Consider the following 24449-nt stretch of genomic DNA (forward strand, 5'->3'; position numbering starts at 1 on the left):
TTTTAGGCTGATTTCAGATCGTTCATCACATGACAGCAGGACAGATACCAGGTCACTGTTCTAAGTAGTTTCCATCTCTCTCTCTCTGTCTTTCTCCCTCTATCTCTGTCTCTCTTTCTCTCGCCCCTGACTGGTCTCTTTGGACAGTTTTGGGCCAGAAGTTTTTAAGGCATCCTTCTTAAACTGTACTGTATGATGCTTCTTCTTAGGAGAAATAACAGTACCCTATGCAGATAGACCCTAAACAATAGTCCAGACTGGAGAACTACAGCAAACTACAGCCCTGAGCTCTTGTGAGACTTTACTCAAAGCACACTTGTCAGACACCAGCCTCAAAGAGAGTAAACGGCAGAGACTGGAAGAAGCTATGGAAATGCATGTGGAATAGTATGTAATTTATAGATTATCCAAGCTGTCCTTTGCACTTTGTATTTTACTTAATACCCTCATTGCCACTGAAGAAAGCATCTTAGAAGACTTGAAAAAGTGAAGCAACGTAGCTCTCTCCCCAGCTACTATAGATATCAGTAGCGAAGGTTCAAGGAAGCATCCTAGCCCATCATGTGGTCGTAATTAATATGTGCTACTCAACTACTGGCTGCTCTTCCTATCCCCCCTTCTCCATTCCACATTATATAAGGCAGACCAAATCAGAGTGAGTAAATCTCAGGGTCTAGACTTTCCTTTAATCAGGAAGCTCCTTGTTCCAATAAATACATTAAATTTGGCACTAGAGAGAAAAGAGGTTGAAAAGACCCACACATTATTTCTTGTTACTTAACCTCTAATTAGCATGAAACTCAGGTACTAGGAAAGACACAGGAAGGATAAAAAGCAGGCTATGACTAATCTACCACAAAGTCACTGCATCATAAATGGTCAATTCCTTAAAATCATTTATGATGCTTTAGTTGAGAACAGGCCTTTTGCTGGTCTTTGGTTCCTTGATGCCATGCAGAGTGACTGGCAGCTGTACATTCAAAACAGAGTCAGTGCTAGCAGGAACTGCCTCCTCTTCTTGTGTTTCTGGCTGGTGAAGTAGCTCAGAGACAGTACAGTGCTCTTCCTCATGACTCCCTGAAGGACTGGTGAGGCCAGAGAGGTTACCTTTGGTAGCCCGGTCTTCTCCAGATGCTGGGATTTCTTGCAGGTTTTCCACCTCTCCAGGCCCTGGAAGCCCATCAGCACATCTACTTGGCTTGGCCTCCTGCTGCTCAGAGGTCACAGTGAGCTGAGTACAAACCTTAGCTGGCTCAGCACTGGCCCCAGACTTTTGAGAAGATTCCAAAGCTATGTCAGCCTCAATGCAGTTAAGGTTCTGATCATTGCTAACCAAAACTGGAGAGGAGGATTTTGTAGGCATTTGTACAGGGCCTGCTTTGTTCTCTTTTGGCCATGGGAATAAAAGATCCAGCTTCTTTCCAAACCTTAGTTTGGGATCACTTGCTACCACACTCCCTTTTCCCTCATTACCTCCCTCAAACAGAGTTGACAACTTCTTAAAGCCAGACATGAAACCAGTCTCTGCTGCCCCATTGCCAGAGGAGGAGGGAGGGGAAAAGAAAGAGCTCAATGGTTTCCCACAGTCAGTAGCAGAGGATGGGAAATGGAGCTTTGGCCAATTGGTCATGTTTGGGATCTCAAGACATGGTTGTGGCTGCTCTGTTTCTAGGGGTGCTGCAGGTGGAACTTTCTGGGCATCAAATAGCCCATAACTTTCTTTGGTACCGAGCACAGGTTCTTCCATCAGAGGGTGAGAAAGTGAACTGTGGGTTTCTAGTGTGGCACTCTGGCCAATTAAACTTGCCTCATTGAACAGTTCAGTAGTATTGGCTTCTAGTATATTGGTTGCCTGTAGCTCTAAGATGTCCTGCTTTGTGAAGAAAGGCTTTGGCTCGAGAGGAAGAAGTGGCTGAATTGGAGAAGAAAGCTCTTTGGCAACACAGGTAGGATCTGGATGCAACTGTGTTGGCAATGAATTGTGCTCTGCTTCGAAGGATGCCTCTGTGTCTGTGCCTTGCAACAATCCCATGTCTCCTTCATCACTCAGAGATAGTGCTCCTTGTCTAGTATCATCCTCTGAAACAGAAGATGCAGCCCCAATTGTTTCAGAACCCAGGGGTTCTAGAACATTGCCAGGAATATTGTTTTCCATTTCAGTTGTTAGGTTAGAATCACCTGTCAAGATCTCTGAGTCTGACTTTGCACTAACCACAGTCATTCTACAGTCACTGAGAGTAGATTCTAAATTGAATGATGCAGAAGAAGCTTCTCGCCACACATTTTCTGGAGGTATTGATTCTACAGCATTTCTGGAACTACCATTTTGAAGCCATGCAGTAGCTGGTATAGATGATTCTAGTTTACATGCCTCTGGTTTGGGAGTTTTGAAAATTCCAAATAACTCATCTTTGAGTGGCTGAGATGATACACCAGAAGAAAGACAGAAAAAGGAATTTTTCTTTGGAAACTTAGGAGAAGAGAAAAATCCAGAGAAAGTTTTGGGAGGTTCTATTAAGCTCCCAGAGAAAGATTTCACTTTGGTCACAAACCCTGAAAGCATTTCTACTGAAGAACCCAACACTGACTTGTCTTCATCTTTATCTGTGTCTCGGCCCTGGACGTGCCCTGCACACTCTGGCTCTGCAGAGGAAGAGGCTGGATCCAGGATCTGTGCTAAGACCTCAACAGGGGCCTTTTCTAATGGCAAGTTCAATGGGTCACTAGAAACTATTTCATTCTGGTGGTGGTTAGTACAAGTGTCTAAATTGTTGAGCTTCTCAACCAAATGGCTATCATGTGAAAAAGACCTGACCAATGAGCTGCTTGTGAAAGCTTCTTGCATGAAATCTTCTTTATGAGAAGCGACCCCAAGGTTTTCTGGACCAATGAGCGGTGTTTCAGTCTGTGCCTGAAATCCTGGTGAATGACCAACAATGTCTTTTTGCAACTGATTCATCTGGAAATCTGTTAAAGATATCCTTGATCCATTACTGAATTCTAGTTTTCCCTGAGAGTCCTCCCCTACATTGAGCTCATCCTCAAGGAAGGTAACCTCAACTGTGTTGCTAACAGAAACACAAGGAGCCATTTGCTGTTCATGCACTACCTCCTGGACTATGCGATCACTATTACCATTGGAACCTTCAGTCATTGTGCCACCCGTGTCCACAAAAACACTTGGCTTCTTACAGGGCTGAGAAATCACTGGAGCAACAGGTGAAAGACCATGCTTTTCCCCAGGGGTCTGCTGTTTTTCATCCAAAAAGGACAAGCTGAAGAAACTAAACGAGCTATTATGAGAGATATCCTTCTTGATGCTTGAATTAGTAGTGGAAAAAAAGGAAGGAAATGTGAAGAGCCCTTCTGCTTGGGATTTGGTTTTTGGTAGAGTAGCAGAGGTTTTGTTCTCAGATTTTTCGGATGCAGTCAGGAAAGAAAATATATTCTTTCTCGTTGGAAACTCTGGTTGGGATGGAGATGTTGTCACAGTTGAAAAATTCAGGTTTTTGTCAGAAAAGTGATCATGTTCGTTTGAATTATTTCTGCTCAGAATATCAAAAGATACTTTATTACTTCTTGAAACTTCTGTCACTGCAGATACACCACCAGTTTCTATTGAAGGCTCTCTTGAAGACTCTTTGAGACAATTTGTTGAGAAAGATGGATTTGGTGACTGCTGGATTAGGTGGTGTCTGGAAGGTATCTCTTTTTCAGTTGAATTATTATCCTGGATCTCCTTAGTTGATGGTTCCTTTAGCCCGTCATCAATAGTAGTCTGTTTATTCAGAGTTCTAACCTGAACTTTCCCTTTAGAGGAAACTGGTGCAACAGGAAACTTCCCAACATCCTGGCTAGTTAGCTTTGTGGGATTAGGACTTGACTTGACCTCATCCTTATTAGTTATTGAAGAAACAGACATATTTTCAGTTGTCTGTGTAGGAGATATATTGGTTTTAAAGAAATCCCCAAGAGTACCAAAAAAATTTGAAACACCAGGAGATCCATTATTTTCCTGAGATGTTATCTTTCTATTTTGATAACTACTCTTTTCTAAGTTTGATGATCCTTCTTTATTCACTTGGATTTTAAAGAGGTTCAAAAATCCAGATGCCTGTTTTTCACTTGCTGTCGTACTCACTGAAGGGTCCTCTACCCGTCCAAAGAGTTTCAATGCACTTTTAAGGAATGTTCTCTCAGACTCTTTGGAAGACTGGTCCTGGGGAAGCTCACAATTCTTGAGTTCATCCTTACTAAACTGTGATGCTAGAGGAATCAAAACAGAGTCGGCTGTAATGATCTCATCATCTTCTATACTTAATTTCGCCTGAGGAGTTGTTTGGCTTACCTGGAAAACAGATTTCAACAAATTTTGTTTTTTCACATGAACACTTTTATTTAAAGGGAATTCTTGCTTTGTATTTTCAGTAAATTCTGGTTGCTGAACATTGGACACTACTTGTTTCTCTGAATCCTTCTTGTAAAGACTTTCCTCCTCATTTTGCGATTTACTCTCTGATTGCTTATTCAAGATTAATGACTGAAGATCATCATTTGTGAACTCTGCTAAGTGTGACTGCTGATCCTTTTTATGCATGACGAAAGACTCTAGGGATTCCTTTTTTTCAAAATTCAAAGTACTTCCAACCAGAGCACCTAAAGCAGAAATTGATGAAGTCACTTTGTTCAACAATGATATCTCTTCTGTTTGCTCTGGGCTGTTAGTCACATTCTCAAAATTAACCAAAGTGGCATCTTTTTCAGAAGACTGAAGCCAATGAAAATTGGAAAGGTGAACTAATAAATCCTTAGCTACAGCTTGGTTCTTATCTTCTTTTATAGTTTGATTTTTATTTAAGACATGATTATCAATACTTTGAGACTGATTTCTGAGATCCAATATACATTCAAAGTCTTCAGAAACACATGGCCTTTCTTCAAAAACTCCAAAATCTCCTTCAAACTTTTGAGAATTATAGACTGAAAAGTCTAATGGTTGATCTCTTTGGTCATAATTTGATTCTTGAAGTATGTGTGAAAATGTTCCTAAATTTAGATACATTTGTCCCTCACTTTTTGGCAAAACTATAGATAAATCGAGAGGGTCATCAATTGGTTCCTCTTCAACATACCACAATAATTCTTCTTCCTTATCTAGTACTCTAAAACTACAGTTAGAAATAATGCTGTCATCTAATGTAATACTTGATAGATCATTTGTCTGTAAATCACAATTCAAATACTCTTGAAAAGAACAATCAGGTATAAATAAATACACATACTGTCCTGTAGAATCAGTGAGAAAAGAATAGATATATTGACCATCATGGAACACAAAATATCCATAATCTCCATCTTCTGATGGCCACCACACTCCATTTTCAAGACATGACAACCATTCCTGGTATTCATAACCAGTACTCGAAAAAACAACATTTTCATCCATTCTTAATGATTCTTGATCAACTATGGGACATGTAGTCTTCCCATAACCTGAAGAACTTAAATCAATGGGCAAGTCTTCTAGTGAATTCTTAGTCTCATTAATTGGAAGATGATAAGAATTTCCATATAATGTGTTAGCTTCCCACATATCACCTCTTAATAAGTAATCTTCATTAAATGCAAACTGATTGAATGATTCATATGGTAAGTCACACCAAATGACACTCTTTGAATTTGTTCTCCATTCAAAGATATTTGCATTTTGATCTTTTTGGCAAAAATTTATTGCTGGGTTTTCTGAGTCAGGCTGCAAAAAAACATCAGCTGATGTAAATGTATTTTGATTCAACACATAATAAACTGGCTGAAGTATTCTGGAATTTTTAGAGAAGTCTTTTATATCAGAATCCCATTCATAACGGAAAGGACTGTTCATCTCTTCAAAAGCCTGATAGTGGTTTGATTTATTATGAATGTTAGTATTTAGTATAGATGAATTTAACTTACTTGAATTTTCACATAGGTTTGCCCCAAGAGTATCGTTTGGCATTGGCGTCTTAGCAACAGGTCTCTCTAAGAGGTCCTGCTGAGCACTTGGAGCACAATGAAGTACACTGTTCTCAGAAGAAGTGCAATGCTTTTCACTGTGCTGGTTTTTCCATGTAGAAGGGCAATGGTGATTATCAACCCAAGCATCAGCTAATGATGTTGTTTCTTTAGGTAAAAATGAGAAGCTTTTTATGAAACCAGAAGCTTCTTGTTTTTCAACATGGTTCCTCTGTTTCTCAGAAGTCACACATGAAGTAACAGATATCTCATCAAAAGATAAATGCTTATTTCCATTCAAATTCTTTATGTCACCTACAGACATGGACTTTGCTTCATCTGGTTTATAATCAGTCATACTGCTGTTGGATATCAAGTTAAATATTCCTGAGAGTAAGCTTGGGGTATTATTCCTGTGATGAGAGTCATCATTTTTCAGATTTAATTCTTGTGAACCAGACAAGTTTTCAAGAGAAGAGAATCTGTTAAACAGACCAGAAAGGAGGCCTTCTTGGGTTCGTTTCTTGGAAGCTTTATCTACAAGTTCGTCTTCACTAATTTCATTAACCAAGGTGGATTTTGAAATGGTAGAAGTCAATGCTAAAGAAGAGTCTGATACTGTTAAAGATATCTCTTGTGTAAGAATCTTATTTTCTCCTGAAGAATCAGAAAGTATATGTTGTTTGGGCACAACCTCTGGAATGGCTAAAGAATCTCTTTTACAGTTCTCTTCTGCTGTGTGGTCCCTTAAATTTAAATCCTTTATACTCCTAAATTCCTCAAGAGTATTATTAATATTTAGAACTGAATCTGACTTTATTTTATTCATTGTGGCATAATCAGGACAATTTTTTTGGTCATTCTTATTAAATGTCTTTGTATCACCAAAATTTCCTAGACAATGAATATTTGGAACTGAACTAGATTTTACTGAACTAAGTTTGGTATTTTCATGGCAGTTTCTTTGAATCTCTTCATCAATGGTTACTTCTGAGCCATGAAAACTCTGGTCATTGACAGTGCTGTGGCTGTCAGTGAAAGGAAATTTAAATAAAGAAAAAATGTTTCCTTTCTCTCTTAAATCCTGCTGCTTTTCAGAATGACTAAGAACTCTGAGAAATGGAATATGTAGTTTTCCACTAAAGGAAAAGGAATGTCCATCTTTCTTAGGGACCCTGTCCCGTCCATCTTCCTCCAACTGGTGAATTTTCCTAGATTCTGACAAAGTTTCTTTAGAACAGTTTTGGGGAGAAGTGAGCAAAAACTGGCTAAAGGATTTTCTGAGTGGCTCAAGGAAATCGTCATCACCAGTAACTTTGTCCCCTTCTAATAGCTTTGAAGAAGGCTCTTTATTTGCAGTTTTACTGCCAGCTACACAAGGATGTCCTGGAGTATCTTTGGCATATATTTTTGGTTCACCTGGTAATGGAGACAAGTCTATACACAGTTTTCTTTCCAACAGACTCTCAGTATCATCTTTCTTATTTGCAGAATTGGCTAAGTTTGGAGATTCATTGGCTGCTTGGGAAGACAAAAAATTCTCATTTGTGGGCATCTGGGACAAGCCTGTAGTGTCTTCATTACTTTTATCTAAATCAACAATGCTACTATCACTGCCAACAGTGCCTTCCCTTTGACTTGACTCTAAACTATACCCAGTGAAGATTTCCCTTCTTGGCTTGTTCTTGTCATCACTTTTGGTTTCATCCTTTTCTGAAAAGATCTTTAATGGAGTTAGCTTACTGAAAATAGACTCTATAATTGAACTCTGACTCTGTGGAGCAGAGTCCCTTCCAAGAGTTTCTGTTGCAGCCTGAAAGCTTAAACTTCCAGTTTTACTGCTTATGTGCTCATTTTCAGAGGTTTTGCCATGTATGCCAAAATCCTTATTATCAACCGTTTGAGAAAATAATGGAGATTGTATGGAAAGATCCTTCTCTGATACTGACTCAGTTCTGGGTCTAGATCCAGAATCTATTGTCTCTATCTGATTAAGAGTTTCTGTTTTATCTGGATCTAAAGATATCAGCTTTTCCATAGAGACTGTTAGATGCTTTGTGCCTGAGCCCACCTTTTCTGTGACTGAACTGAACAAAGAGCCAACAGCACATTTCACTCCATTCAACTGAGGGAAATAGGTGGCCTTGGCCTTGTCATTCTTGACAATGGTTATAGGTGGTATTTGATCCTCAGGCTTTTTCTGTCCTGCATTATCAACAGCACTACTATGTTTAGGTGTTTCTTTAGTTTTTGAAAGGGAACCATATTTATTAATCTCCTCTTCCTTCTCTGCTAAATATTCTGATACTGTTTCTACAAAACACTGAAACTCATCCATTGTATCAATATAGTCCTCTTTGGGTTCCTCAATAGAAGAAGGAGTCATCTCTTCCCTGGGGCACCCAGTCAGATTATCAAGTGTGTTTGCATCACAATTCATCCTTTCTAATAGGAATGCTGAATTTGCTACATAATACTCTTTAGGAAAGTTTCCAATATGATGGACACTGGATGGAGGGCAGGTTGATGACAGTAAACCTTCCTGCTTATCAGAAGAAACTGGGGAATCCAGAACATCATCAGAAGAAGTACTACTAGTAGAATCTTCAAGAATATCCAATGGAATAAAATCAGTGACATGCTGGTTTAAGTCAGATGACTTTTCACAACAAGGAAGATCATAATCATAACTTTCCAACTTAGTAGTCCACGTGCCATTCTTAACCACAAATCCATTTTTGTAAGGGTGCAAAACTGGGTAGTTCTGTTTCTTTTCAATGTGGTAAAGGTTACAATTTTCACTATTAGGATATGTAGTTTTGAAGTTAGTCTTAGTTCCTAATCTATCATTATATTGTCTTCTTTCACTGTCTTCAAAATGAATGTACATGGGTTTCCTTTTCCTTCTCCTATCAATTGTATCATATTTCTGAGGATATCTGGAGCAAACAGATGTTTCACATTTAAGGTCAAAATTAAAGGCAGTAGAGAAATCTGTTTCTTGGCTTTGAGAAGGTATCTTTTTCCAATTCTTATACTTTGGTTGAACTTGTTGCCTGTAGTATTTATCAGTTTTTGAAAGAGTTCTAATTTCCTTTAACTCAACTTCTTTTACATTTATATTACTGTTTTCTAGAAACTCTTGTGATATTTTCCCACCTATCTGCTCATATGTACCTTCTTGCTCTTCACAGTCAACATCAGTAGAAGCTGAGACAATCCTAATTCTGTCAGTTTTAACCTGCAAGCTTTGTCTGATATAAAGGGATAGATAAAATTAAAGGAATAGTAAGGCAGAGAAAAAAGGAAAAATAGGGAAAGGGAAGAAACAAATAACATTTAGTGCATGTTCAATCAGGAAATTAGTAAAAATATCAATTTGATAATAACCATTCAGACTGAAAAATAATAAGAAAATCCACATGATCTTAAAGCATTATTATAGCAGTGAAGTCAAAGAGTATTTTCAACATCAAAAAAAGAACAGCTATAATAATAACTAAAATACTTGCTACTGTGAGCTTTTTAAAATATTTTCTAAGAAACAAAATAAACATGTCTCATCAATATTTAACGATGATTTTTAACCTTTTTCATCTCATGGTACACATAAACTAATTACTAAAGAGATCAGTGCTCCCAACTAAATAGTCAGGTATCAAATGCTTTCTTGGAGCACACTGGTTGAAAAATCACTGATATATAAAATGTTTCTACAATGCCAAAGTCTACTTATTGATTTTTTAATTTTTTAATTTTATTTAGAAAATTAACTTTAACAGGGTAACATTGATCAATAAGAGTACACAGATTTCAGGTAAACATTTTCATAGCATTTGAACTGTTGACTATGTTGTATACCCATCATCCAAGGTCAAATCACTTTCCATCACCTTATATTTGTCTCTTTTTACACCTTTCCCTCAACCCCTCCTTCCCTTCTCCCTCCCTTGCATCACCCCTCCCCCTCATTATAGGAGACTACAGAAATAGGAATATCAAATGTAATGTAGCATGATGACTGACTTAATCCTGAATTAAAAGGGAAAAAAATATATACACATTACTAGGACAACTGGAGAAATTAAAATGTGGTCTATATATTAATAATATCATTGTACTATTCAATTTCTTGAGTATAATCATAGTATTGAGGTTATATAAGAGAGTCCTTTTTCCACTGAGCCAGTCAGCCAGGTCAAGAGAGTCCTTTTTCTTAGGAGTTATATGCTGAAGTTCTTCCTGGTAAAGTCTGCAACTTACTTTCAAATGGTTCAGGAAAAAAGGTATGTGTTGATTAATAGATATTAGAGAAAATTAGATAAAGTAAATGTGGCAGAATGTTAACACAACTGTTGAATCTAGGGAATGTGAATATGGGTGTGCATTGTATTATTTCTCAAAATGTTTAATATTTTTTAAAGTTGGGGGATTTGAAAAGCATACATTTATGTATATGCTTTTATATTAATAAATATATGACAATAGTCTACAGAAAGATACATAAGAAACAAGGATGGTAAGAGAACTAGGAGGAAAGAAGGGGATGAGGCGGAGGAGGACAAAAGGTGTGGGTGGGAGAGTCTTCGCTGTATGCTGTACTGTACCTTCACATTTTTTAACCATATAAATGTTTTATATATTTAAGAAATTAATAACATAAAAATTTTAAAGTTCCAGCAAAAGTATTGAATTTGCTATGGAGAGAACCATATTAGCTTTATTCTAAAGTTCCCAGGGGAATACTTAGTTAGAAAGGGTTATCCAAACATTTAACATGTGTAATTTTCTTTTTTTAACAATGGTGAAAGCTGTATCAAAATCTCTGGACTGGGCAGAGAAGCAAGCAGGCTTTTTTTCAGCCATTAACCCCCAGTGGGCATGCTCTCACCAGTTGAGAACTGTTAATCATAAAGAGAAGTATTACTGACAGAAATGTATAAGTTTTATATGAATGTGTATAAGAGAAACAAAAAGACTCATAATCTACACAGAATGGCTATAGGTTGGCCCATTCTACAGATATACTTCCACTACCACCTCAGGTTAAAGTGCCCAATCCTTGCTATCAGTTGTATCCTGGGATCTGCATACTAGGAAGAGAAAGTGCTTTGTTCCCAATACCCACCTGAGAGCCCGCCGCTCTGGGTAATCGAGGTCATAATCATAACTTTGCATAGAGTCATTGCAAGAGTCTCGGGAACTGCCCTGGAGTAGCAGCTGCTGTGGCAATTGCACAGGCACAGGGAACTGGTGCACAGAGGCGTTGGGCTGGGAAGTTGAATGGTAAGGAGGGATGCTGTTGCTGGTCTCACTGCGATAGTCACTATCTCGGTCATCAACAGCACTATCAGGATCTTCAAAAGCTGTGGAACAAGCACAGTCAATCAGAACACCCTAGCTTTACTTACTACTTCAGAAATATTTCTGCTTCTAACTTAGGTAGCCACAAGCTTGAGAACAAGAGCAATCTGAGCTGCACATGAGCCCAGTGACCTCGCAGCCAGTGTAGAGGTGTCTCAATACTCACAAGTCTCTCTCCTTGCTGAATGACATAGAACACTTGGTTTAATTTTAGTGATTGGTACCCAACACAATCAATAGTTCAAATACTATAGAGATGTTTACCTGAAATCTATATACTCTAATTGATCAATGTCACCCCATTAAATTTAATTTTCTAAATACACTGTGTCTGTAAAGTCATGGTGCACTTTTGACAAGTCACAGGAAAGCAACAAAAGACGATAGAAATGTGAAATCTGCACCAAATAAAAGGAAAACCCTCCCAGTTTCTGTAGGATGATGTGGCAGCATGTGCGCATGCACAGATGATGACATAACATCGTGTATACATCAGAGCAGCCCACGGCCATGCCAGTCGAGATGCAGATGATACAGAGGAAAGTTCAGTATGTTCTGTGGCTCGCTAAATTTGAATCCATGACCAAAGTGCAACGTGAATATCAGCGCATTTATAACGAAGCACCACCACATAGGAATAACATTACTCGGTGGGATAAGCAGTTGAAGGAAACCGGCAGTTTGGAGGAGAAACCCCATTCTGGTAGGTCATCAGTCAGTGACAAGTCTGTAGAGGCTATACGGGTTAGCTACCTAAGGAGCCCTAAAAAATCTGTGCATGAGCCCACGTCGAACTGCACTGAATAGGTATAAAACTGGGAGAGTTTTCCTTTTATTTGGTGCAGATTTCACATTTCTATCGTCTTTTGTTGCTTTCCTGTGACCGGTCAAAAGTGCACCATGACTTTACGGACACACTGTAGTGTTGATTATCTTTATAGGAGTTCCAAGTTGAATTTTCCCAATGCAGAATTCTTTGGAATTCTACTTCTCTAACTACCATAACCCTAATGAAAACCTGATTTTAAATGTCATAGATTTTGATCCTCTACTATTATCAAAAATGGCAAAGAGAAAAGAAATAGTAATTTTTCCATATCTTAAAAAAGAATTTCTTGTTTAAAATTGGCTTGGTATTTTTTTACTTTAAAATACATGGCTGACAGGTCTACCATCAGAAGTTGGTCCAGAAAATCAGGAAGGTCAAAGTCAAGGCTTAGAAGTCGGCCAAAAGCTCCAGACGCAGTTGAGAAGAGTAGGAGTCTTACTGTCCTGCTGCAATATCAGGTTTTACTAGTGATTCCTGTCAAGCACTGACACCCTGAGTTCAGAATTCCTATCCAAACCATGGACTGAAGCAAAAGAGGAAAACACATGCACCACTGATGGGATATTACTGACAATGCATCTAAGTTCTTCTAACAGTAGTAACTACAATTTCATAGAATTGTTTTTCAGGCCAGTACTAAATGATGAACTAAACAAACAAAGGTACAAATCCTGCTCCAACCAAAAATAAAAATGTGTAACACTGTGCTTGGAATGGGAGCACAACCTAATAGTGCTTTATAGATTATTTTATGTGGGAGCCATTTCTGACACCACTCCTATATTTCCTTTCTGGCCTAATTCTCATTTGGTTCACAATGAAGAAAAGGAACACTCACCATCCCAAAATGGAGACACTTTTAGCAAATGTTAAATTCCTCATATTAGTAATTAAAAAAAAAAACACATTGGTAGTAATTGGGAAACAGAAAGCTCTTAAGATTATAGGCTTTTACAATTACTCATAAAGGAGATAAGGAATTATTCCTTTGTGAGAAGCAGAATTCCACTACATCCATATAGTGGAAATGGAACAGTTAATGAACTAGGAGGGAAAAATCCAGACAGAAATGATAAAACCTGGGGACAAATGAAAGGTAACAGGATAATGACCCTTTGGCTTCTACATTATACAACCTAGTAGATAATTCCACTAAAAGAGACAGGGAGCACAACATGTGGATTTTACAAGCAAGGTTAAAAATCTGAACACTGGATTCCAGACAACACTTGTAGATACTGCAGGATGTAAGGGTAAGCTTTTCCCATTAGTTTAAGACAACATGCAAATGTAAGAAAGGAAGAGGTTAGTGATCAGAACCCCAGGGGGAAAATCAGTATGAGAAAGAGGTTAACCTTCAAAATGGACAGGAACAAGACTAGTCAAAAAACAGGATGCAAAGCATTCTGCTTACAAAGCATTCTGATCACACATTAGGAAAAGAATTTGGAAGCATTGGTTTTAACCCTTGATGCATTTGTTGTTCCAAAGACTAGGAAGGATCAAGGGATGAAAACCAGTATGCCTCTCAGATTTAATTCTCCTTGAATCCACAGGAGTAAGTGTGGGAAAAGTCAGCGCTGGATTATTCATGCATACAGATGAGGAGGCAGATACAACAAGGGATACAAAGCAAAAAGTCTACTTAAATTCTGGCAGGAGAAGTATTAGCACATAACCTAAAAAATAAGATTGAGTCTCCAAAGAGGGAGCAGTGACAGACAACCCTACTAATTAGGAGGCCAGGAAAAAGTGCTTAGTCAGAGCACCCATGATCCAGAGCCAGAAATTTAGTGTATGGACCCTTCATTTCTCACTGCATCAGACCTATTACTTCTAAATAATGGTTTGTTTTTTTATTTTGCTAAGCTAAGGGGCGGAATATCCCAGAACTTTCCTGAAGACTGAAAACATTTCTATACTAAAGAAATAAAGTACAAATATTAAGAAACAAAATGTCTATGGAAAGAAAAAGTGGGAGTAGAAGAAAAAATATAAAAAGTAGGAGGGAAGAGGAGAAAGGAAATATAGGAAAGTGAAGTAAGACAAGGAAGAGAAACAGGGAAAAACAATATGGAAGAGAATGATAGAAAATAAACCTTTAAAAGTAAACTGGGGCAAAATCTAATCTGGGGTAAAAACAGGCCACAGACACAGGGTAGACACTCAAACAAAATGAATGAGATACTGAAAAATGAGGCTCTCTAGTGTGTCACTCTCCTGGATTGAGTCCCTGTCTTTAAATCCAGAGTACAGACAGAACTTTACCAGCCAGAGAAGAAAGAAACAAGAATTCAAACTTTTAGTTACTTTTTTCTATTTAAGTTAAAACCTTAAATTATCCAGAGCTCTCTTAGGCTACCTTTGAACAGTTCCCTAATGGAAATACTCAGGATTCAAATCACAGAAAATACATACTCCATGAGAAATTCCAGTGGCAGGACAATATTTGGCCCCTCTTGTCACCTGTTGGACACCTAATCACTGGGACTCAACAAAACTCTCTTGCCAGATGGGTAAGCACAGCCAGTGATGTCAGCCTAGGACTGCATATCTTACTGGAAAGAATTGGCTACACACTAAGCTCTAGAACAAAGCTGACCTCCAGCCTATCTGGGTTGCTTCAAGAAAAGTCAAACCATGTCCTCAGCTTCTTGTTCTCTTCAAAAAACCAATGACCTCTCCCAGAATAAACCTTCTCTCTTTAGTCACTAGACTCCTTAGCCAAGAAACCAAAAGAAAGGGTTTCCTACACTAGGGGCTGATGTTACTACTTGTTTCTAGGGAAGAAAAATCAGGAGATCGTGTCAGGACTGTAACTGGGACTTTGGTTTAGAATTTATCATATACACACAGTTTTCAAGAAACTAGCCTGAAAGGATTTAACATTTCACTGCAGATAACTGTCTCCTGAGATTTAAGGAGAGGAGGGGAGGGCAATGAAATTATATATGCTTGTATGCATGACAATCCAGCTTTACAGTTCAGAAAGAGTATGTTAAAGGGTAAGATCAAGAAAATTATAAGAAATTCAAATTCTTACGTACTCTGCTGCTCTCCCCAGCCCAAATAGGTCCAGTAACCTAAGAACACCACAAGTGGTAGCAAAGAAGAGTGAGAGACAATTTTAGGAAGAATAAAAAGATAATTTCCCCAGCCCACCAATTATATACCTTACCTTGTTTGAGTCTACCCTACTTGTATTCCATTAATTTTACACAACATGTAGAGAGCATCTGCCTTCTACCAAGTGTAAGACCAATCTACACACAAAGTACTTTTGATCTCTACTAAGTCACTATACAGAGAATGACAAAAAGCTACTACTTACATACTCTTTTAAATCTCTTCTAGCCTAAAACATCATTTAGAAGCCGATATACCCTTTCTTACTCAAAATGAGGAAAATTCAACCTGCTTCCACAAAACCCTTCTCTCTGTGTTCATCAACTTGAGCCTATCACATTAAACCCATGAGAAGCTAGTCCTGCTACAGTGGGAGAGTGATTGATTCCCTTGTCTGGGAGTGATGATGTTCAATTTTGCTGCTCTCTATTGAAAGTTAAAAGGTCAAAGAATGGTCTTATTCTCTCATTTTCCAATATGTAATAAAACACTGTAGCCTGCTGGATGCTCAGAGATAAGACTTTTTTTTTTCTTAATTACTTATATATTTTAAATAAAATCTATTTAAACACAGATGCTTTGAATGACAGAAGAGAACATTTTCTATGCATTTTCAAAACAAAAAAATTCAATATTAAATTTAAATCCTATCCCACACTCAAATTGAATATAGGCAACAACTGTGTCAAAGAAATCACTAAAAATAGGCCTTTATCCTCAAAAACAATGAATAATTTGGCTTCATATAGGTACTGAAGTAAAAGCTAAGTTCTTCTGGCCCTGCACATACCAGCAATAAAATCTTGAAAAAGTCATAGATGTTTCCTCATCTCTAATATGAGAGTAATAATAGCATGAGTCTCATTGTTTACTGTGAGGATTATAAGAGAAAATTAGTTTTGTCATGTTCCCAGATTTTTGCTTGCCTTACAGGTTCCTAATAAATAGTTGGTGGGAAGATCAGCACACTCTGATAGTCCTAATGTCTGCTGAGAGACTGCCAAAGCCTGGGTTAGAAAGCCCTGAGTTCTGAGGGTGCAGTCCCTTCAAAGCTTGCTGTAAGACTCAAAATTCTGAAAGCATCGAATGATGCCAACACAGGCTGGTTTCATTATCTGCTAACTTCCAACCCTGGGGACGTGGATTGGAAGTCAGCGCAGGTCACTTGTCACAGGATGTTTAACTATATACTGAGAATCAGTTTTCTTGCTATGAACTTACCTTCTTCCTACCATCTATGTGTTCTCAGAAAGGATACATTGGTTTACTGTGCCATTTTATAATTTATTTAACTTTCTAACCATGGGGGGGGGGGTGTTAGCAGAAAATTCTCCCAGGTAATAGCACAGCTGCCACAGAAACTGCTAAAAGTAATTACCTCATTTCTTTTTAAAAGAAAACTGAAAAATAATTCACCTAGAACTTCAGATTATGTCTTTCAACCTAGATTACTCCAGGCAAGTGACAATGCTATTTCTCACTAAAACTCTAGAACCAAAGAAGCCTCTCCTCACAAACCACTGCCTCATTTCTCAATGTTCCACAGCACCACATAGCAGTTTCTTGTACATAGTAAGTGTTCAATAAATGTTTATAGCATGAATAAATCAAATAAATGATCTGATCCCATCTACTGGGTTCATCCAAAGCCCATGAAAAGAATAATAGTTATGCTCTCTGACCAATCAGTTCCCTGTCTCACTTCAATCAGGTACCATTTTAAGGGGAAGAACACTGGGTAAATTAAGCAAGTTTCCTTATCCACCCTAAAAATGCAATAAAACATTTCACTAGTCAGAACAATTAATGAAGACTGTTAGGTTTTGCTAGGGACTAAAACCAAGATAGCAATGGGGGAAATATTCCAGGGAAATGAAATTATACATGCAAAGTATAATTAGTGAACTGAAAATAATTCTAGCATATCTGAATGAAAAGCTTCAGGGTTATAAAAGAACCATATCAAAGGGGGTCTAAATAATATTTAGCAATTCAGTAACCTTAGGCATTTGGAATTTCTGGAGGGTAGTACAGAGTACCACACCTTTTAAGGAGATAGGATCGAATTTGTCCTTTTTTTTTTTTTGCATTTTTCTGAAGCTGGAACAGGGAGAGACAGACAGACTCCCGCATGCGCCTGACTGGGATCCACCAGGCACGCCCACCAGGGTCCACGCTCTGCACACCAGGGGGCGATGCTCTGCCCATCCTGGGCGTCGCCATGTTGCGACCAGAGCCACTCTAGCGCCTGAGGCAGAGGCCACAGAGTCATCCCCAGCGCCAGGGCCATCTTTGCTCCAATGGAGCCTTGGCTGCGGGAGGGGAAGAGAGAGACAGAGAGGAAGGCGCGGCGGAGGGGTGGAGAAGCAAATGGGCACTTCTCCTGTGTGCCCTGGCCGGGAATCGAACCCGGGTCCTCCGCATGCTAGGCCGACGCTCTACCGCTGAGCCAACCGGCCAGGGCTGAATTTGTCCTTTTAGAAAGAGAATGGTGGCACAGTGTAGCCAATAGTTGGTACGGTAGGTGGACTGCAGACTGGTATCAGGGAGGTTGGTAAAGAAGCTATTGCACTGACCTGATGATGGCTTAAACTAGGGAAGTAGCAGAAGGAGTGGAGAGAAATGGATACATTTACAAGATATTTTGAAGTTAAAATCAATAGAGTTTAATAAGTAGTTGGGAAGTGAGGAGAATAGGACTATATAATATGGCCTAAGTTTTTTTAGCTTGAAATACAGGGTGGATATAACATCATTCATTAAGAGGAATAAAAAAGAAGGGCAAGTTGAGGGAGATGAATTCACTGTTAGATATATTGACTTTGAGGTATCTATGAGACATCTCAAAAGAATATGTCTGGCCTGACCAGGCGGTGGCGCAGTGGATAAAGCATCGGACAGGGATGCTGAGGACCCAGGTTCAAGACCCCGAGGTCGCCAGCTTGAGTGCGGGCTCATCTGGTTTGAGCAAAGCTCACCAGCTTGGACCCAAGGTCACTGGCTTGAGCAAGGGGTTACTTGGTCTGCTGTAGTCCCACGGTCATGGCACATATGAGAAAGCAACCAATGAACAACTAAGGTGTCACAACGAAAAACTAATGATTAATGCTTCTCATCTCTCTCTGTTCCTGTCTGTCTGTCCCTATCTATCCCTCTCTCTGACTCTCTCTCTCTCTCTCTCTGTAAAAAAAAAAAAGAGAAAAAAAAAGTCCTCTGCCTATGTCTTAAAAAGTTAAACTACACCTACCCATATGATCTGCCCATTCCACTCCTATGTATTTAACCAAGAGACATAAAAACATGTGATTATGCAAATGTTCATATTATTCATAATAACCAAAAACAATCCAAATGACTATCCACAAGTGAATGGATAAACAAAATGTGGTATATTTATATAATAGACTACTCCTCGGTCATGAAAAAAAAATTACTGATACATTCAACAAAATAGGCCCTGGCCAGTTGGCTCAGTGGTAGAGCATTGGCCCACCATATCGACATCCTAAGTTCAATTCCCGGTCAGGGCACACAGGAAAAGCGACCATCTGCTTCTCTACCCCTTCCCCCCTCCCTTTTCTCAATCTCTCTCTCTCTCTTACCCTTCTGTAGCCATGGCTTAGTTGGAGCAAACTGGCCTTGGTGCTGAGGATGGCTCCCATGGCCTCATCTCAGGTGCTAAAATAGCTCAGCTGCAGAACAACTGATCAACGGCCCTAGATTAGGGTAGTCAACCTTTTTATACCTACCGCCCTCTTTTATATCTCTGTTAGTAGTAAAATTTTCTAACCACCCACCAGTTCCACAGTAATGGTGATTTATAAAGTAGGGAAGTAACTTTACTTTATAAAATTTATAAAGCAGAGTTACAGCAAATTAAAGCATATAATAATAATTACTTACCAAGTACTTTATGTCAGATTTTCGCTAAGTTTGGCAGAATAAATCTTTATAAGACAACTTACTATAGTTAAATCTATCTTTTTATTTATACTTTGGTTGCTCTGCTACCGCCCACCATGAAAGCTGGAATGCCCACTAGTGGGCGGTAGGGACCAGGTTGACTACCACTACCCTAGATGGACAGAGCATCCCTCAGTAGGGGGCTTGACGGGTGGATCCTGGTCGGGGCGTATGCAGGAGATTGTCACTCTACCTCCCTGCTTCTAACTTAAGAAAAAATAGAAAATAAAAACAATTAGATGAATCTAAATATCCTTATGCTGAGTAAAGGAAGTTAGACACAAAAGAGTATATACTATATGATTCCATTTATATAAAACTCTAGGAAACCAAATTTAATCTATAGTGATTAATCAATGGTTGCCCAGCCTGATCAGGTAGTGGTACAGTAGATAGAGTGTCAACCTGGGATGTTGAGGACTTAGGTTCAAAAACCTGGAGGTTGCAGGCTGAGCACGGGCTTACCAGCTTGAGCGCAGGATTGCCAGCTTGAGCATGGGATCATAGACATGACCCCATGGTCATTGGCTTGAGACCAAAGGTCACTGGCTTTAAGCCCAAGGTTGCTGGCTTGAACCTAAGGTTGCTGGCTTGAGCAAGGGTCACTGGCTCAGCTGGAGCCCCCCCTCTCCTGGTCAAGGCACATATGAGAAAGCAATCAATGAACAACTAAAGTGTTGCAACTAACTATGAGTTGATGCTTCTCATGTTTCTCCCTTCCTGTCTGTCTCTATCTCTGTCTTTGTCTCTCTTACTAAAAAAAAATTGCCTGGAGCCAGAGGTGAGAAGGATGAACTGCAAAGGACATTGGGAAACATTTAGAGATAATTAGAATGCTCTATATCTTTTTCTTTTTCTTTTAGAATTTTATTTTATTTTATTCATTTTTAGAGAGGAAAGAGAGAGGGAGAAAGACAGAGAGGGAGAGAGAGGAGAGAGAGACAGAGAGAGAGAAGGGGGGAGGAGCTAGAAGCATCAACTCCCATATGTGCCTTGACCAGGCAAGCCCAGGGTTTCGAACTGGTGACCTCAGCATTTCCAGGTCGATGCTTTATCCACTGCGCCACCACAGGTCAGGCCTCTCTATATCTTGATTATGGTGGTAGTTTCACTGGTATACATATTTGTCAAAACTAATCAAACTGTATACTTTAAAAGGGTGAGTCTTTTGTATGTACAGTATATCCCAATAAAGTTGATCAATAAAAAAAAAAAACCTGCCTTAGAACTTGATTATTGTATTGCTTGCCTTTGTCCAATCCATTCCAATCTCAGCCTAGGTTGTAAGTCCCCTGAATATAAGATCCAAATCTTCACTTCCTTTATATTCAACGCTCAGCACAGAAATCCTATACTGAATGAGATAACAACTGAGTCAAGCAGGTTCTTCTTCATCTTAGAAAGTAGTGTCTTTAAATTTATTAAGAATTACTAGAGGCCCTGGCCGGTTGGCTCAGTGGTAGAGCGTCAGCCTGGCGTGCAGAAGTCCCAGGTTCAATTCCCGGCCAGGGCACACAGGAGAGGCGCCCATCTGCTGCTCCACCCCTCCCCCTCTCCTTCCTCTCTGTCTCTCTCTTCCCCTCCCGCAGTGAGGCTCCATTGGAGCACAGATGGCCCGGGCGCTGGGGATGGCTCCTTGGCCTCTGTCCCAGGCGCTGAAGTGGCTCTGGTCGCAAAAGAGCGACGCCCCTGAGGGGCAGAGCATCGCCCCCTGGTGGGCAGAGCGTCGCCTCCTTGGTGGGTGTGCCGGGTGGATCCCGGTCAGGCGCATGCGGGAGTCTGTCTGACTGTCTCTCCCCATTTCCAGCTTCAGAAAAATACAAAAAAAAAAAAAAAAAAAAGAATTACTAGAGACTCTTGTTTAAAATGCAGATTGCCAGACCCTACTCCAAGAGATTCTAAATCAAAATGCCTGGAGTAGCTTAGGGATCTTCATTTGTTGTTATTGTTGGAATCTGCCTTTTCAGTAAGCAATCTGAGGACTCTCATGCCAATGATCCCTGAATTACATTTTGAAAAATACAGCTATAGAACTGCCTATATGAAAAAAGCCTCAGTCTCTCAAATGGAAGCATTGTGGCTCCTGCGCTGACAGGAGGAGGAGGTAGTCGGATGTACTATCCTACTGGGCTCGAAGCAGTTCAATGTGATTGCATAGGTAAGTGAAAAAATTCTAGCAGGTCCAGACCCAATTAAAAATGAATCCTCGTCCCTGGCCGGTTGGCTCAGCGGTAGAGCGTCGGCCTGGCATGCAGGTGACCCGGGTTCGATTCCCAGCCAAGGCACATAGGAGAAGCGCCTATTTGCTTCTCCACCCCCACCCCCCCCCCGTCCTTCCTCTCTGTCTCTCTCTTCTCCTCCCGCAGCCAAGGCTCCATTGGAGCAAAGATGGCCCGGGCACTGGGGATGGCTCCTTGGCCTCTGCCCCAGGCGCTAGAGTGGCTCTGGTCGCGGCAGAGCGACGCCCCGGAGGGGCAGAGCATCGCCCCCTGGTGGGCAGAGCGTCGCCCCTGGTGGGCGTGCCGGGTGGATCCCGGTCGGGCGCATGCTTCAGAAAAATACAAAAAAAAAAAAAAAAAAAAAAAAAAAGAATCCTCGGCCCTGGATGGTTGGCTCAGTGGTAGAGCGTCGGCCTGGCGTGCGGAAGCCCCAGGTTTGATTCCCGGCGGGGGCACACAGGAGAAGCGCCCATCTGCTTCTCCACCACTCCTCCTCTCCTTCCTCTCTGTCTCTCTCTTCCCCTCTCGCAGCCGAGGCTCCATTCACACACACACACACACACACACACACACACATACACACACACACACACACACACACATACAAGAATCCTCTTTCTTAGAAGGCAAAGCTTCTATAATTATCCCTGTTGACCAGGCTACTGCACCATACTTACAGGCTATAACTGCCTATTACTTTTTGTTTTAGTGGAAAATATAAGAAACCAGAAATAGTCACATTAAAAAATAAGGTCTATAATTATCAAACAAAACACCCCCAAGGTAACTGTTACATCACCAATTAATAGTCCTATGCTGGTCAGTTTTTCTATGACAATAAAATGACAGGATATTTGAGCCCTAGATTTCAAGTGAACAACTATCTATCTAGGCAATGACAGGAATCACTATCAATTACTAAATTGCAATAATTACTACCAGGTTGTTCACAAAGGACAACAAAGTCAAACATCAAAAATTATACTCTTCCCCTTTTCAAGACAGTAGATTAGATGATAGTACCATAGGACTTTTCTTTCCATGGAAAATAGTAAAGAACCTATAATTAAGAAAAGCACTTTGAACTTAATATAGGGGAATAACAAAAATAAAAAAACTAGTGAATATTCTTCCTGTGAATATAGATGTAAAAATCCAAAATAAAGTATGTACAAGCAAATGAAACCTAGCATTATATTATAAGAATAATTTACCATAATCACATAGGAGATATTACAGGAAGGCAAAGGTGATTTATTATCAGAAATTGATTAATACATTCATCACATTAATAAGTCAAAGAAAAATACTCACAAACAACTGGGTGAGTACCATTAAGTCATTCTGAAATGTGCAACATCCACTCTTTATTTTTTAATATACAAGCTATACTGACCTGACCGGTGGTAGCACAGATAGTAGAGTATAGATCTGAAACACTGAGGTCCCAGGTTCGAAACGCCGAGGTCGCTGGCTTGAGTGCAGGCTCACCAGCTTGAGCATGGGGTCACCAGCTTGAACATAGGATCATCAACATGATCCCATGGTCGCTAGCTTGAGCCCAAAGGTCACTGGCTTGAAGCCCAAGGTCGCTGGCATGAGCCTAAGGTTGCTGGCTTGAGCAAGGGGTCACTAGCTCCGCTGGAGCTCACCCCAACCCCCAACCCCATCAACACACATAAGAGAAGCAATCAATGAACAACTAAAAGTACCACAACCATGAGTTGATGTTTCTCATCTCTCTCCCTTCCTATCTCTGTCTCTGTTTCTCTCTCGCTTAAAAATAACAGCTATACTAAAGTATAGATGCAGAAAAGTACACAAATCTTAAGTGTACTACTCAGTGAATACTGTGAACACACATATAACCAATACACAGATCAAGAAAGTATTATCACGTGGTGTGTAGTGGCGCAGTGGATAAAGCATTGAACTGGAATATTATACCAATGAAACTTGTAATAAATAGCCATGCTTTTATGTTTTTATATATACTGCTCACAAAAATTAGGGGATATCTCAAAATAAATATGAAGTGATAAAAAAAAGCATTTTTTTTTATTAAGCAAGAACATCAGAAAAGCAAATGACAAGTCAAAGAAAGTTGTTTGATTTTATGCAAAAGAGATGTAAAACCAACTTTTATGTCATTGGTGAAAATGCACTATACAAAAGGCTGAAAGTACTGGAGTATCTGCACATTCCCTGATCCTCTAATTTTTGTGAGCAGTACATATACAACAAACACTGTGCTCTGGATAGGCACTTATCAGATGAGCCTGCACTCAAGCCAGTGACCTCGGGGGGTTTTTTGTTTGTTTGTTTGCCCCCCCAAGTGAGAAGCGTGGGGGGGGGGACAGACAGACAGACTCCAGGTGCACCTGACCGGGATCCACCCAGCATGTCCACCAGGATGTGTTGCTCCGATGCAATTGGAGCCCTTCTAGCCACCTGAGGTGGAGGCCATGGAGCCGTCCTCAGCACCCAGGCCACTTTGCTCCAATGGAGCGTTGGTTGCAGGAGGGGAAGAGAGAGACAGAGAGAAAGGAGAGGGGGAAGTGTGGAGAAGCAGATGGGCACTTCTCCTGTGTGCCCTGGCTGGGAATTGAACCCCAGACTTCCACACACCAGGCCGACAACACTCTACTACTGAGCCAACTGGCCAGGGCCGACCTCGGGGTTTTGAACCTGGGTCTTCTGCATCCCGGTTTGATACTCTATCCCTGTGCCACTGCCTGGTCAGACCATTAATCTGACATTTTTAACATGCATAATTGTGTGGCATAGTAATTAAAACAGAAATGATAATAAGTTGAAGTAATGACTAAATTAGCCATTTCAAATTCTTTCTGGAAAAAGGCTGGATAGGAATAAATGAGTCAGAAGACTATAATTAACATTTTTATTTTTATCAGTCAAACCATATTGTTACAGTTTCTCGTTTGTCTTTGTTAGTT

The 24449-nt window shown here is 39.9% G+C and overlaps 1 protein-coding gene across 10 annotated transcripts in view; it reads right to left on the reverse strand.

Moving 5' to 3' along the window:
* The window catches only part of UNC13B (unc-13 homolog B), a 296704-nt gene that overhangs the window by 126604 nt on the left and 145651 nt on the right, over nucleotides 1-24449 (reverse strand). For 4 of the 10 annotated variants that reach the window (XM_066256832.1, XM_066256830.1, XM_066256831.1 and 1 more), the window contains exons 8-10: nucleotides 15232-15267; nucleotides 11120-11357; nucleotides 924-9245 (exon numbers count right to left, since the gene is read on the reverse strand). In XM_066256832.1, coding sequence (XP_066112929.1) covers nucleotides 924-9245; nucleotides 11120-11357; nucleotides 15232-15267 — 8596 coding nt within the window. The remainder of the gene's footprint in view (nucleotides 1-923; nucleotides 9246-11119; nucleotides 11358-15231; nucleotides 15268-24449) is intronic. The other 6 variants (XM_066256836.1, XM_066256829.1, XM_066256834.1 and 3 more) reach the window with 3 other exon arrangements.

The sequence above is a fragment of the Saccopteryx bilineata genome, chromosome 2, assembly GCF_036850765.1.
Source record: "Saccopteryx bilineata isolate mSacBil1 chromosome 2, mSacBil1_pri_phased_curated, whole genome shotgun sequence".
Classification (NCBI taxonomy): Eukaryota; Metazoa; Chordata; class Mammalia; order Chiroptera; family Emballonuridae; genus Saccopteryx; species Saccopteryx bilineata.